We start from the raw sequence: 16,441 nt of genomic DNA, 5'->3' as shown, positions 1-16,441 counted from the left end.
AAAATGATTGAATGGTAGATTTTTAAACTTTGATTTCTCTTTTACATAATAACTGTAAAATTACTCCTATAAAGAGCTGTCTTTCATTTGATTCAGTGTTACCCATGTCAGAAAATTAAGTATAGTAAAAGATTTTGCTTTTAGCTATCAAAAGATTAGGCCTTTTTTGACAGCCTTTTTAGAAACCGTTTTTTCTCTCTAAGTCTAACTCTTTAACACTTTCAACACTTCCCACTCCTCTCGCCCTGTCTATCCTACAGGGGGGTCTGTGGCACCCTTGAGTGGGGGTCCTAGCCATCCCGAAAACTGGAAGAACAATGGGGCTGATGACCCAGATTGTTCCGGGGGAGGAACAGTAGGCTGATGACCCAAACTGTTCCAAGGGAGGAGCAGTAGGGCTGATGACCCAAACTGCTCCATGGGGGGAACAAGAGGGCTGATGACCCTAATTGCTTTAGTGAGTTTACCTTCGAAAACACCTGTCTCGGGCGCCACCTGCCGGGGACCAGCCCCAGCTGATCCAGGGTATTTGAAGGAGAGAAGGCCTAGGCGACTATTTATATGCTAATTAGAGATATAAAGAATAATAGAATGAGGATAGCTCAGTAGGAAAATTCAGTGGAGAAAAGAGGCTGAGTAGCTTGGTTTACGCGGGAGACCAATAAAACTTCAAGACAATAAGTTTGCACCACTTACGTAGGCCGCAGGTGCCCTCTCGAATAGCGGAAGGTGCCTCATCCTAGACACCTTCTCGAGTGGGTCTTAGAAGCCCAGGCATAATTAGTAAGCATGGTGGGTTCCGTGCTCCAGATGGAGACTTCAGCCAGAATGTGAAAAGAATGACATGGGGAGACCAAGCGCTGGTGAGCAAGGCCCGTAGCTTTATTTTCAACAGGGGCTTATATACCCTAAGTTACACATAGAAGATAATAGGGGATGCAAAGTCAGCAGTCTTTGATTCTTATCAAAAACCAGGGTTTCTTTCCTGCAAATTTATCGTATACAAATGGTTTAGGTGATTTACATCATCTTCTGGCCAGAAGGCCTACTAACATTTTATGACTCTTGACAAGGACTTATCAACAAAGACTTATTTTCTCTAAGAGTAATTATTTTAAGGTTTGGCGCCATCTTCCGAAGATAAAATTGCATTCCTATAGGGCGGATGTGTAATGGGTTTACAACAAAGGAAAGAATTTATTACCTTAAGGGTCTAAACTTACTAACACCAAGGCCACTACTTATTTTTCTACATACCAACTATATTAATTAATACACATTCAAGGATACAATTCAGGGGATGTGAAAACTTGGCAACACGCATTGGCTCATCAATGAAATCCTTTACTAGTTTATTCTGACAGTTTCTAACTCTCTGAGAGGCTCTAAGCTATTTGAATATCTTAAGCTTCCGTGCCTCTCGAGGCTGGGAGACTGTAAACAATCGTATGCATAGCTGTAGGAGTCAGGGTAAACTTGTCAGGCGAGTTAGAGAGCCATCTGAGGGGTTTGGATTTAAACACTCCTAATTGCCCAGGAACTTTATTAATTGGAGCTGTAAGTTAACTCTTTGATAGAGAGAGCGAGATGGTGGTAGGGGACAGCCTCCAGTAAAGTCAGAGGTGAGAGCACAAAGCAATAAAGTAGGCAGACTCTGGTTTTTTGGGGGAAGATGCTTGAGAATATCCGGGCGGACTCCTGAGGCTCGATCCCGCCTTTGCGTATGCCGAGCCTCCTTCCTCATGACCTTTGTCACAAGTGGAATGCCTCACTGGCTCCCGGCACCAGATGCCACTTCTACAGCAGGAACTTGCTTCTTCAGCTGCAGAATTCTTTGCTGTTGTCAGAGAGAGGGGCTGCTCTCTGCCTTTTGTGGGCACTGGAGCCTCGGTCAAAGTTAGGCAATGGTGCCTCCAATTGGTGGAAACGGGTCATGTGCCTGGGTGGGGGTTTAAGAACTATTCTCAGCTCTCAGAAGGAGGTAGTTTTTCTTCCCGCCAGACTTCTAAAGTGAAGGATTCTTCTAACAATGAAGGAGGGTCCAATGCTGGGTGGCCACAGTGACTGTTAAGTGTCCACTTTCCAATTCCCATCCAGCGTGGCCTCAGGGCTTCATATGGTCTGAGGTGCATATGATGGATGTCTGGGATCAAGCTGATGGCACAGGTTGGGAGAAGAACAGGGGACACTGGGGAGATGCTCTTGACAGTTGGACATGTTATCACCAGTTAAGGATGATGTCAGAAATCAAGGATGAGGAAAGGCAGGGAGGAACATTCATGTGGGCTATTTCGAGGGGATAACAGTTCCCTCTCTTCTAAAAGGCATCCAGGGCATAAGATTGCAGTGTGTTTCTGGGAGAAAGGAGATGAAGGGCAAGGTAAACTCCATGGCCTCTAGGTGAGTCACTTAGTTGGATGTCACGTTCATAGACGTGTGCCTTCATGACTGACATGGATCTCTGATGACTGGTGTAGCCATGACAATCACCTTGTTTAGGGATCCAGAACAGCCTAGAAGATGTTCAGTATTCTTCCCCATAGGCAGCATTCCTTCCCATTCTGCCTTGCCCTAATAACTCATTCTTTGAGAGTGAGTCTGGGGTGTGGGAGAGAAGGTAAGTTAGCAATTTCTCTCTGTTTTAATGTCAACCCTTTCTGCCAGGAAGCCTAATCCCTTTGAGATGCTGCATGGGGCTTTTCAGGTGGTGCAGTGGTGAAGAACCCGTCTGCCGATTAAGGAGACACAAGAGACACGAATTCGATCCTTGGGTTGGGAAGATCTCCTGGAGGAGGAAATGGCAACCCACTATAGTATTCTTGACTGGAAAATTTCATGGACAGATGAGCCTGGCGGGCTACAGTCCATGGGGTTGCAAAGAGTCGGACATGACTGAGTGACTGAGTGTGATCGCACACACACCCCCCCTCACACACACCCACACACACATGGTTTCTGGTCAGCTGGGTTTTAAACTAGCATCTGGGGGCTGGGGGAGCATCAGTGAGTGAGTGAGCAGACAACCCCTGAGTCTTTTCAGGGTGAGGGGACCTGCCTCTTCACCACATGCCACAGGGCTCTTGTCACCTCCTTGTTCCGAAGGGTGTAGATGATGGGGTTCAGCATGGGTGTGATGACCGTGTAGAACAGGCTGAGGATGCGGTTCATGGTGACAGAGGAGCCTGCCCGGGGCCGGATGTAGGTGATGCTGGCCGTTCCAAAGAAGAGGAAGACCACGAGCAGATGGGAAGAACAAGTGGAAAAGACCTTTCGGCGGCTCAGGGTGGAGGCCATTGCCAGGATGGCACTCAGGATGTGGGCATAAGAGGTGACAATCAGAGAGAAGGGGACCATGATGAAGACCACAGTGGCCATCATCACAGAGACCTCGCTCCTGTGCTTCCCAGCACTTGCCAATCTCAGTACTGGCAGAATGTCGCAGAGGAAGTGAGGGATGACTGGGCGGCTGGGGAAAGGCAGGGTGAAGATGAGGGAGGAATGGGTGGTGGCTGTGATGATGCCCATGAGCCAGGAGATGCCCACCATGGCCATGCAGGCCCGCCAGCTCATGAGGGTGGAGTAGTGCAGGGGCTGGCAGATGGCAGCGTAGCGGTCATAGGCCATGGCTGTGAGCAGGCAGCACTCTGAAATGCCCAGGACAATGAAGACATACATCTGGGCTGCACAGCCCCAGAAGGAGATGGCACGGGGGTGCGGGAAGGCCAGGTCAGCCAGTGTCCTGGGCACAATGTCGGTGGTGTAGAGTAGCTCCACCAGGGAGAGGTGGCGCAGAAAGAAGTACATGGGAGCGTGTAGGGTGGGGCTGGCCTGTGTGAGGAGGATGATCAGAGAGTTACCCAGCAAGGTCACCAGGTAGACCAGCAACACCCCCCAGAACAGGGGGCCTTGCAGTGCCCTGAGGTCGGAGAATCCCAGAAGGAGGAATTCAGGCAAAGTCTGATTTTCTTTAGCCATAAGTTCAGGCTGGAGCCTATGGCACAACCAAAAAAGAGATGTTAATATAGAAACAATTGGCCTTTATGTAATTTAGTAAAGCACTTTTCATACAGTCCCTCTTGAATCAACTGAGATAGGCTACCCACTCCAGTATTCTTGGACTTCCTTTGTGGCTCGCTTGGTAAAGAATCTGCCTGCGATGTGGGAGACCTGGCTTTGATCCCTGGGTTGGAAAGATCCCCTGGAGAAAGGAAAGGCTACCCACTCCAGTATTCTAGCCTGGAGAATTTCATGGATGGTATAGTCCACGGGGTTGCAAAGAGTTGGACATGGCTGAGCGACTTTCACTTTCAAGGGTCATATATTTCAGCATGACAGTGCTCAGATGTTATCTAAAACATCTTAGAAGGATGTTGTGTAGTGTCTCTGAGCATCTTCAGTCATGGGGAACTCACCATCTATTTAGGTAGCCCCCTTTAGCACTGGCCTCCTCTGCCTGTAGGACAAGTCTTCATTCATTGGTCTTGGCCAAATTCGCATATCTTGTAGAATGTCAAAGCCCTTTTGTACCAGAAAACTTTCAAATATTTGAAGAAAGAACCTTTGCCAATGCTCTCATGAGACATTACTTGTATCTCAGTTTCAGCACTTTTTAGAGAAGAGTCTCTACTGTAAGGTCCTACAGTAAGGGTAGGTTGGGGAAGTTTGTAGGGGGCTGTCTGTTTTCACATTAGCTGGGGAACCAGTGCTGGGTCCCCACCAGGCACTATGCTAAAAGATTTAATATTCATGAAACCCTTGGATATTCACAAACACACTATGACATAGAAACCTTTTTTCCTCTGATTTACAGATGAGCACATGAAAGCTCAGACAGTATCTTTCTCAAAGTCACACATCTATAACAGAGAGTTTGGGCTCAAATCCTAGAGTTTGGAGTTCTGTCTAACTCCAGCTCCTGTGCTCTTGATCACTAAGTTATCAACTGTCTTAGAGGCTAATTTAATCACCAGAACAACTAGTATGGTACGCTGCACATGCCAAGTGTTCAGCTAAAGATTTATTAAATGAATGAATGCACTAATAAACACAGGGGGATTGATGAACAAAAAGGTTAAGGGATTTGCTTAAAGTTATGCAGCTAGTTGGACAAAGGTGGGAAACTGGTCCCAAGTCTTTGAGAAGTCAGGGTTCCCAAGATTTGCAGAGCTTGTATTACCCCTATTTACCCCACACATGAAGATTAGCTAGTCATCTTCATCTTTAAGCAGGCGAGTCTCCAAGTTCTGCCCATTGCTCAGACTCTTAACCTTCCCCACCCTCATTTTGTCCACTCACTGTATTTTTGGTTTTAAGTCATTTAGTCTGTAGCTGACACTTAGACATTGATGCATGCTCTGCAGTATCTCAGTTGACTTTATAATAACTCTAGTGATAGTTGTTATTCTGTCACTGCAATAAGGAACCAGAGCTCCAAGAGCTTCAATTACTTCTTCAAGATCACACCATAACAGAGTGGATGGTGGAACCAGAACTGTAACTTGGGACCTGAGGCTTCAACCACCATACCTATGGTATCTCCAGTGAGGTCGACAGCCTAACCGTATGCTTCTGGGAGATGAACTCCATCTAGTCAGTTTGGACAGCAGTATCTGAGTCCCTTTTCCTCTTGACTCTGGTCAATAATCCTTCAGATTATCAATTCACTTAAATAATCTATGGGCTAGATTGTGCTGTTTTTAGAGTTTAAAAATAATATCTTTGCAACTAAAATATTTAAAAAATATTTGGAGTAAAGTCATCTATGATTTTCCCATCTTGGTTAAATTTCTTTCTCGTGTATTGCCCTCAAGTCTTTATCCTGCTGCAAACCCATCTTATATGCTTTTAATCATAGTGCATATACTAATTTGTCTTTTCCCTTTCCTTTTCAATGCTTGCCAGAGCCATTTTGCCATGAGATCACATAATATTCTGAGGGATCCTTTTAAAAGCTCTTGTAGTCATCCATTGAATTTCTCTACCAGCATTCAACAAATACCTCTCATATTCTTGCAAATCAAATTCTTCCATTTTGAGGGATAGTTTAGATAATGATGCAAATATTATATTCATGTGTGTCTCTTGTTGGTTCTGTTAACTTACTCCCTTGGGAGAAATTTCTGGGAGTGGGATAAGAGTGTGGACATCCATGCACTATATAATTTTGGATTTCTTTTAACTCACACAAGTGGCAATCCCAACCTCCCCTCCTTCCCTGAGTAAAGCTGGAATTCTCCTTCATCCTGTCTGTCCTCACTAAGGCCTCTCCCTCCAGATTCACACTTCTTTGCCATGCTATGAACATCTCTTTGGCCTTCCTTGGTGGCTCCGCTTGGTAAAGAATCCACTTGCAATGTGAGAGACCTGGGTTTGATCCCTGGGTTGGGAAGATCTCCTGGAGAAGGGGATGGTACCCATTCCAGTATTCTGGCCTGGAGAATTCCATGGACTGTATAGTCCATGGGGTCACGAGGAGTTGGACACAACTGCCGGACATGAACATCTCTTTACTCCCAGTCCCCTAGTGACATTTTCCCCTGAGATATCATCTGGGAGAAGTGTCTCCTGCATCCTTCACTCTCCCCACTTTTCCCTCAGCTCCTGTCACCCCTGTATCCACTCTGCCTTTGTTGGTTTCCCACTTCAGCTTCTCTTATCTCCATATACGCTGTCAGAGTTGGGACATTCATCAGAGACATACAGGCCCTGAGGCCACAGTTATCTTTTTCAAAGTCTCCCACAGAGGAACAGAGAGGACGAAGTGTCCTTCTGGGTCATAGAGAGAGGCTGAGGTTCTTTTTAAGATAAAATTTATTTTAAATTGTGGCTTAAAATCACACAACATGAAAGTTTTCACCCTAACAATTTTTTTGTATACATTCTTTGGTAGTATTAAATATATTTACCTTGCTGTGCAACATGTCTCCAGAACTTTTTATTTTGTAAACCTAAAACTCTATGCCATAGCATTGACATATATACAATATCATGTGTAAAATAGATAACTAGCAGGAAGCTGCTATATGACACAGGGAGCCCAGTCTGGCACTCTGTGACTACTTAGAGAGATGGAATGGAGTGGAGAGGGAGGCTCAACAGGGAGGGGTTATATATATATATGCATAATAATGTATAGTATATGCATAATTATGACTTATTCATGCTGATGTATGGCAGAGACCACCACAATATTGTAAAGCAATTATCCTCTAATAAAAAATATGAAAAGAAATAAAAAAAAACTCTATACCTGTGAAGCAACAATATCTCATTTCCCCATTCCCATCACTCTTTTTAAGGCAGATATCCACCCCATCCCCTGCCTCCATCACCCCTTCAATAAGTCTTCATGAGACAGAAAGACAGATAAATTGGTCAGTTAGTTGGTATATGGTTGGATCAAGGCTGTATATTGTCACCCTGCTTATTTAACTTATATGCAGAATACATCATGAGAAACGCTGGGCTGGAAGAAGCACAAGCTGGAATCAAGATTGCAGGGAGAAATATCAATAACCTCAGATATGCAGATGACACCACCCTTATGGCAGAAAGTGAAGAGGAACTAAAAAGCCTCTTGATAAAAGTCAAAGAGGAGAGTGAAAAGGTTGGCTTAAAGCTCAACATTCAGAAAACTAAGATCATGGCATCCAGTCCCATCACTTCATGGGAAATAGATGGGGAAACAGTGGAAACAGTGGCTGACTTTATGTTTTTGGACTCCAAAATCACTGCAGATGGTGATTGCAGCCATGAAAGTAAAAGACGCTTACTCCTTGGAAGGAAAGTTATGACCAACCTAAATAGTATATTGAAAAGCAGAGACATTACTTTGCCAACAAAGGTCCATCTAGTCAAGGCTATGGTTTTTCCTGTGGTCATGTATGGATGTGAGAGTTGGACTGTAAAGAAAGCTGAGCACTGAAGAGTTGATGCCTTTGAACTGTGGTGTTGGAGAAGACTCTTGAGAGTCCCTTGGACTGCAAGGAGATCCAACCAGTCCATCCTAAAGGAGATCAGTCCTGGGTGTTTTTTGAAGGACTGATGCTAAAGTTGAAACTCCAGTCCTTTGGCCACCTCATGCGAAGAGTTGACTCATTGGAAAAGATTCTGATGCTGGGAGGGATTAGGGGCAGGACGAGAAGGGGACGACACAGGATGAGATGGCTGGATGGCATCACTGAGTCGATGGATGTGAGTTTGAGTGAACTCTGGGAGTTGGTGATGGACAGGGAGGCCTGGCGTGCTGCAATTCATGGGGTCTCAAAGAGTCAGACATGACTGAGCGACTGAACTGAACTGAACTAACTGAACTGGATCAACAGGTAAGTGTGAATAACTGGCTAGATGGCCAGCTGATGAGTGATGAATATGTGGCTGGCTGGCTGCACTGCTGGTCACCTCAGAGAGTCCTGAATACAGGAAGTGAGGCTCTTGAAGGGTACACTGGAATAGGCAGCAGTTCTGAGGGGTAGATTTGTCATCTTGGAGGCTGGGCTTCTGAATTCTACTGGGGGATTTGGGAAATGGGGAAAATAGGGGAGGAAGGCAGTCTTATTTTTTAATATTTATTTTTATTTGGCTGCGCTGGGTCTTAGTTGCAGTATGTGGGATCTAGTTCCCTGACCAGGGATAGAACCTGGGTGCCCTGCATTGGGAGCACAGAGTCTTAGTCACTGGACCACCAGAGAAGTCCTGAGGGAAGTCTTTATTGGCAGGGAAATCTTGGGAAGCATAGTCAAACAGTTTTTCTTTTTCTTTCAAGTTTTTTCTTTTTCCCTGAAGTATTAATGGGAACTCTGCATGGGGTAGTGTTTGTGCATTTGTATGTGCAGGTTGTTTCTTCTGGGGAGCATATGGAGGACAAAGGAGGATGCATCCAGGTCCATCTGTGGGCTATGAGATGAGGACCATCAATAAGAACTTGAGAAGAATGTCCTAAGTTCTCATCAGACACTGACCACAGATAGTGTGGAGGCTATGAATGCACTGACCTGCACTCACTAGCCACTGCCTCAACCCCACCACTTAACCACACACAACCCATCCTATTAGGCACACTACAAGCATGCGTATCACAGGATTGCACAATTATCACATGGTATGACCCATCCCATAGCACAACTACTCACAGTACACGCTCAAAGGTTTGCATATTCTGAATATATACACTTGCCTGCTGTATTATTTGCAGCTTTATCTGATAGAAATTGTCCAGGGTTTCCTGTTTCCTTCTCATCCCTTCTCTCAGTCTGGCCAGGCTTGTGACCTCTAAAACATATTTTTGCAAATGAGTAGTAGAGAGCTGGGAAACCTCCCCTGGCCTCTTTTCTCCCTGACCAGGTATAGGTATTGGCTTCCAGCCCAGAGAGACAGCTCGTAAGGCCCTGAGCAAGTCCTGATCTATCCCCTGTTCCTCCTTTTCTGTCCCTGGGCAGGGTCTAATCTTATTAGGGAAAGGTCCAAGGCTGCCCAGCACTCTGTGGGCCACTTACTGGGAGAGGTGGAAATGGCCACCAGGCTAGAGTGGGGCTGATGGGCACAGGCTTGGGTTCTGTTGTTCTCTTTCTCCTCTGTGAGACTTGACCTCTGTGGCTCCACAGTTATTCTACTGCTGATGCTGTACCTCTACCCCTGGGGATCTGGGAGGCTCTGACTCTTGGGGGCTCCTTGAGTAACTCTGAACTGATATAGTATCATGGGCTGGTGATTCTAAGTCTCCAATGATTGCTGCATCCTTTTTCCTCTCCTTAGTCTCATTTTTTTTTTTTTTTGGGCCAAGCTATGTCCTCATTTTCCGCATACCTTGTTCCTCTCCTGGCTAACTTTGTTTCCTCACACATTGTAGGATTTTCTTTGTCGCAAATGACATGAGACTTGAGGGTCTCCCTCCATTATGTCTAGAATCTCATGATGGGCAATTCGTTCCTCTGTGTGAAATCTTGGCTCCTGTTAAATGTAGATCCTTCTGGAAAACTCTAGAAGTTAATAACAGTGAAATATGGTTGAATCAGATTGATTTTCATGCCTGGTTTTCTTTTTAGATGGAAAGTGTTCCAGTGAACCCATTACCCATCAGTTCATGGCAAAGAGTCAGGGTTTGCATCAATGTTCAGGTGGCCCCTCATGTTACTGCAGATGTTCTTAGTGGGGTTTTTACCCAAAGAATTAAGCTTTATGAATGTTTATTTTATTTTATTTTTTTATGAATGTTTAACATGTCTGGGAAAATTGGTGAAATTTGGGAATAGAACATAGGTGTTACCTGGAATAGCTTGGGCCTTTCCCTCAACTCTTGATGCCCTCTAGTTGATGCTTGTCTTCACTTTAAAAGAAATTTTACTTATTTATTTGGCTGCCCAAAGTCTTAGTTGTGGCATGAAGAGTTTTTAGCTGTGGCTGGGGAACTCTTAGTTGAGGCATGTGGTATCTAGTTCCTTGACTGGGGATCGACCCAGGGCTCCCTGCATTGGCACCATGGAGTCTTAAATCACTGGAACACCCCCCCCCCCCTTTTTGTCTCCTCTTTTAATCTACCATTCTCTCCAATTGTCTCTATTACTCCACTGATCCTTTCTTATTGAGATCACCAACAACCCTCATGTTACCAAATCCAATGGATAATTTTCAGTCTTTATCTTACTGAGTCTCTCAGCAATATTTGACATACTTGACCTACTTTCCTTCTTGTTGCTGCTGCTGCAGCTAAGTCGCTTCAGTCGTGTCCAACTCTGTGCGACCCCATGGACTGCAGCCTACCAGGCTTCTCCGTCCATGGGATTCTCCAGGCATGAACACTGGAGTGGGTTGCCATTTCCTTCTCCAATGCATGAAAGTGGAAAGTGAAAATGAAGTTGCTCAGTCGTATCTGACTCTTAGCGACCCCATGGACTGCAGCCTACCAGGCTCCTCCATCCATAGGATTTTCCGGGCAACAGTACTGGAGTGGGGTGCCATTGCCTTCTCCCCCTTTCCTTCTTAAAACTTTCCTTTTTAAATTCTGTGATTTCTACACTTAAATCTTTGACCATGGCTTCTATTATATATATAGGTGAATGCTGCTGCTGCTAAGTTGCTTCAGTCGTGTCCGACTCTGTGCAACCCCATAGACGGCAGCCCACCAGGCTCCCCCGTCCCTGGGATTCTCCAGGCAAGAACACTGGAGTGGGTTGCCATTTCCTTCTCCAATGCATGAAAGGGAAAAGTGAAAGTGAAGTCACTCAGTCGTGTCCGACTCTTCGTGACCCCATGGTATGCAGCCTACCAGGCTCCTCCATCCATGGGATTTTCCAGGCAAGAGTACTGGAGTGGGGTGCCATTGCCTTCTCCAATATAGGTGAATATCTCTCCTTAAATGTCTTTTCGGCATCTCAAACTTACCATGTCCCAAGTAGAACTCTTGTTCCTCTTCCAAGCTTCCCTGTCAATAGTAAGGGACCTGTTATCACTCAGTTGCCCACATAAAAAATCTGACTGTCTGTTTTAATACATTTATTTTATAACACTGCATATTCAAATTCTCAGCAAAGCCTGTTAATCCTGCATCCAAAATTTAATCCCAAGCAACCACCTCTTACCATCTTTGCTGCTAAATTTGCAGTCTAGCTGATTGTCCCTCTCCCTCACCAGAGTCATTCTTGTTCCATCTCTTGTCTCCACCCAGCCAATGTGATTTTCTCCAAGTATAAGTCAGATGGTATCATTTTCTTTTTTTTTTTCCCCAGAAAATACTTTATTTATTTATTTATTTTTTATCCTCTTTATTTTTTTTTTAATTTAATTTTATTTTTTAAACTTTACATAATTGTATTAGTTTTGCCAAATATCGAAATGAATCCACCACAGGTATACATGTGTTCCCCATCCTGAACCCTCCTCCCTCCTCCCTCCCCATACCATCCCTCTGGGTCGTCCCAGTGCACTAGCCCCAAGCATCCAGTATCGTGCATCGAACCTGGACTGGCAACTCGTTTCTTACATGATATTTTACATGTTTCAATGTCATTCTCCCAAATCTTCCCACCCTCTCCCTCTCCCACAGAGTCCATAAGACTGTTCTATACATCAGTGTCTCTTTTGCTGTCTCGTACACCGGGTTATTGTTACCATCTTTCTAAATTCCATATATATGCGTTAGTATACTGTATTTATGTTTTTCCTTCTGGCTTACTTCACTCTGTATAATAGGCTCCAGTTTCATCCACCTCATTAGAACTGATTCAAATGTATTCTTTTTAATGGCTGAGTAATACTCCATTGTGTATATGTACCACAGCTTTCTTATCCATTCATCTGCTGATGGACATCTAGGTTGCTTCCATGTCCTGGCTATTATAAACAGTGCATTTTCTTTCTTTAAATCTTCTAATAGGCCAATAGCTTCTCATTTTAGATAAACTATAGACTCCTTCACTTGATTTATAGGACCCTAATAATTTAGTCCCTGTGTTTATGCATGTCTTTTTATTCTTTTTTTTTTTTTTTTTGCCAAGCCATGTTGCTTGAAGAATCTTAGTTCCCCCATCAGGGATTGAACCTGGGCACTCCAGCAGTGAAAGTGATGAGTCCTAATCATTAGATCACCAGGGAATTCCCAGCATGTCTTTTTATTCTGATGTTTTGACATGTGGGTAAACCACTCCTCTCAGGGTCAGCTAATTCCTAAGGATAAGAAATTACTTACTTGGAAGCATACCTTTCATATGCAAACCAAGCAATCTAGAGTCCATACCCACAGCCATCATCGTTATTGAGCTCTGATATCTGGCTTGGTACCAGACAACTAGAGACAGCCCCTAAACTCAGAGCCAATAGAAATTATTAAAACTAACTAATACTAAACTTGTCTACGTTGCCTATTCTGCCTACATGGCCTTACCCATTCCTTCCCATGAAAAGCACAATAAAGGCTCCTGCTCATGTTATCTCCTAGTTCCCTCTGCCTGTTGATTGACCCTAGTACTACTTCATGTGGCTCTGCATGATCTGGCATGCTCCACCATCTTGGGGACTGTGAATAACAATCTATCTTTTCAATAGCAATTAATTCCTGATCTATTGCCCTCACTTGTTTTTTGGCCCAGCATGTGATCTATCCTGAAGACTGTTTCATGTGCATTTGAAAAAAAGTGTGTATTCTTCTGCTTTTGGATGAAATATTCCATATATATCTATTACATCATATAATCTGTCATGTCACTTGAGGCTAGTGTCAGAGCAGTAGTGCATCTCACTTATGGGTGGATCTGGGTCCTGGGATCTCTGACTATAGGGCCCTGGGGGTCCTAAAGCTGGTGTTTGCCCACTGATAGGCTGGTCTCTTTCCTGAAAAAGTTGGCTGTGGGGCCTGGGATGTGCCAAAGCTTGTGTTGACCCCACTGGTGGGTGTGATTGGGTACTGGGGCTTCTGGCTGAGGGTCCAAGGTGTCTCAGAGTTGCTCTTGTCATGTTGGTGGTTGGGGCCAGGGCCCAAGGTGTCTGGGGACAGGCACCAGCCTGCTGGTGGGTGGACTGTGTCCTGCCACAGCAGGTTGCAGGTTTGTGCTGGTCCTGGAGCTGGTGTCTAGCCCCTGATGGGTAGGTACAGCAAGGGCCTAGGGGGTCTTAGGCTGGTGTTGTCTCACTGGTAGGTGGAGTTGGGTCTGGGTGGTCCTGGAGTTGATGTATCAGTCTGCTGGACAATGGGGTTGGGACTCTGGGTCTTGGAGCTGGTACCTGACCATGGGTGGGTGAGGCTGGTTGTGGGGCTAGAGCTAGCTGGCTGGTGGGTTGGGCCAGGGAACAGGTGGTCCAAGGGATATTGCCTTTTTACTAGTTGGACACTGCAGTCTCTGGCTGCAGGCCTTGGGGGTTCTAATGGGAGTGCCTGCATGCTGGTGTGTGGTGTCAGGTCCTGGATTCTCTCAAGTACAGGGCCATGTCCCAGGGCAGTTGTGGCTTCAGGGGATCTTATACAGCCTTCCTGCTGCTGATTGCAGCAAGGCCCTGGTGCTGATAAGCTAGAGGGAGGATTGCCAAATGGTGCTGGGCAGCATCAGTATTCATGTCATAGAACAGGCTCCCAAATATGGCTGCTTACAGTGTCTCTATCCCTAAGGTGAGCTCCAGCTGCCTCCTGACTCTCTTGGATAATTTCCAAGGTGAGTAGGTGAATCTAACCCAAGCTCCTTTCAAATCACTGATTCTTCTTTGATTGCCTGAGCATGTGAAATTTTGTGTGTGCCCTTTAAGAGCAGAATCTCTATTCCCCACAACCCTTATATCTTTACTTGCAGAAGATATTTTCTACTAGATTCTGGTCTTTTTCATTAATAATTACACTGTAAATAGTTGCAATTTTGGTGTGTCCATGAGAGAAGGTGAGCTCACAGTCTTCCTACTGTACCATCTTAGCTAAGCACTCTCACATTTTGGTCTTAATTTTAGAAAGATATTTTCCCTAGGCATACAGTTGTGAGTTAATAGTTTCTCATCCATGTATTTTAAAGCCAGCATCCCACTGTCTTTTTTCTGGCATAATTTCATTTGAAAAGTCTCAGATTCTCATCTTTTAGTAGTTTTCAACATATTCTCATTTTTGTTTTAGCAGTTTGACTTTGATGTATCTAAGTGTGTGTGTGTGTGTGTGTGTGTGTGAGAGAGAGAGAGAGAGAGAGAGAGAGAAGGAGAGGGAGGGGGAGGGGGAGAGGGAGAGGGAGAGAAACTGATTGACGTATCCTGACATTTTGCTGTGAGTTCTCCAGTTTTCTTGGGTTTGTTGTTTGTTTCTTTACAATTGGAAGGTTATCTGACGTTATTCCCAGGTGGTTCAGTGGTAAAGAATCTGTCTGCCAATGCAGGAGACACAGGAGACTTGGGTTTGATCCCTGGGTGAGGAAGATCACTTGGAGGAGGAAATGGCAACTCACTTCAGTATTCCCTGATGGCTCAGCTGGTAAAGAATCTGCTGGCAATGTGGGATACCTGGGTTCCATTCCTGGGTTGGGAAGATCCCCTGGAGAAGGGAATGGCTACCCACTCTGGTATTCTGGCCTGGAGAATTCCACGGATTGCATAGTCCATGGAGTTGCAAAGAGTTGGATACGACTGAGCAACTTTCACTTCACTTCATTTCAGTATTCATGCCTGAAAAATCCCATGGACAGAGGAGCCTGGTGGGCTACAGTCCACAGGGATCTCAAAGAGTCAGACGTGCCTGAGTGACGGAGCACATGACCTCAAATATTTATTTCCCTCATTCTGTTCTGTTATTCTGGACTCCTTTTGCATATATTTTTGAATGTCTGATATTGTCTCATTGCTTTAAAATAATCTGCTTTTTTTTCTCACACAGTTTCCTCTTTGCACTCAATTTGAATAATTCCTGTTGACCATTCTTCAGTTTTACTGATTTTTTCCTAAACTCTGTTCACTAGCTAATGAGCTCATTACAGAAATTCTTTATTTCTGTTATTGTCTTTTCTAGTTCTAACATTCTATTATACTCTCAAAAAACTTTCTGTCTGGTCCTGCATGTTTGTTAAAAGTATTAGATATTTTAACATTGGCATCATAATTATTTTATGATAATTATGTTATTGTTAGTCTGTGTATGATAATTCCAAGATGTGTGTCACTTCTAGGTCTGGCTCAAAGTTTTATGTTGTCATTAATGGGTTGTTTTTTCTTGCTTTTTTGTGTGTTTTGTAATTTCTGAATGCATGTTTATTATTAAGAACAGACAAATAGTAGAAGTTGAGGTAAACAGTATTTGTACACATAAATGGGCATTATTTTGGTGTGTAAGGCTGATAATTGATAGATCAGATCTACTGAGTTAGAAATTGCTCGAATTTAGTTGTAATTGGTGTTATCAATAATTTCAGTACACCACAGTTTTCAAAATCTTTCAGTTGTGGGCTGCTATTACCTTGCATATAGTGTGGTGGCTCATTGTTAAATTTTCACTGATGTTAATCTGGAAAAATCTCCTGGTGGAGGGGAAGACAGTGGCAGATGTGATGTTGCAGGCATTAGAAAAATACAGTGGAAAAAAATGCCTACAAAGACAGTAGAGTTGACTGTTGCTAAGTTGTATTGATGCTCTGAAGAGGGTAATAAGAACTAAGGGCTATTAACAAGCAGTTAATGGCAAAGTGTGACAGCTAGAGAGCTCACCTATATGTTGGTTAATTAGAGGCTTTATCTCCTGTAGTGAGAGAACAGACATAGTTGAGTGGCTTGTTGATCTACTTGTTAGCAGCAGAGAGTTTCAGAGACATTTGAATGCTTAGTTCTGGCAGATCCTTTATGAAGCTCAGGACCTGATGGAGGAAACACAGATACTGAAAATGTGGAAAAGGCATAACTGGATAGATGCTTCTGAGGATTTTAACTTTTCAGCTTGCTATGAGCACTTTGGATTTGCAAAGGTGGCCACTATTCCCTACCAAGGGCTAGCTGG

General features: G+C 44.3%; 1 protein-coding gene across 1 annotated transcript; it reads right to left on the bottom strand.

Moving 5' to 3' along the window:
- Positions 1 to 3,036: 3,036 nt before the first annotated feature.
- LOC113893737 (olfactory receptor 10P1) lies at positions 3,037 to 3,975 on the bottom strand. Its single transcript, XM_027543607.1, has one exon. It carries the CDS (start codon positions 3,973 to 3,975, stop codon positions 3,037 to 3,039), a length of 939 nt encoding a protein of 312 aa, XP_027399408.1.
- Between the last annotated feature and the right edge of the window lie 12,466 nt (positions 3,976 to 16,441).

Source organism: Bos indicus x Bos taurus, chromosome 5, assembly GCF_003369695.1.
Source record: "Bos indicus x Bos taurus breed Angus x Brahman F1 hybrid chromosome 5, Bos_hybrid_MaternalHap_v2.0, whole genome shotgun sequence".
Classification (NCBI taxonomy): Eukaryota; Metazoa; Chordata; class Mammalia; order Artiodactyla; family Bovidae; genus Bos; species Bos indicus x Bos taurus.
Note: the sequence above shows the minus strand (reverse complement) of the source record. Positions and strands in the feature narration are given on the sequence as shown.

Bases quoted from the DNA above. Each gene is read 5' to 3' on its own strand.
- LOC113893737 (XM_027543607.1), bottom strand. From the start codon at position 3,975: ATGGCTAAAGAAAATCAGACTTTGCCTGAATTCCTCCTTCTGGGATTC.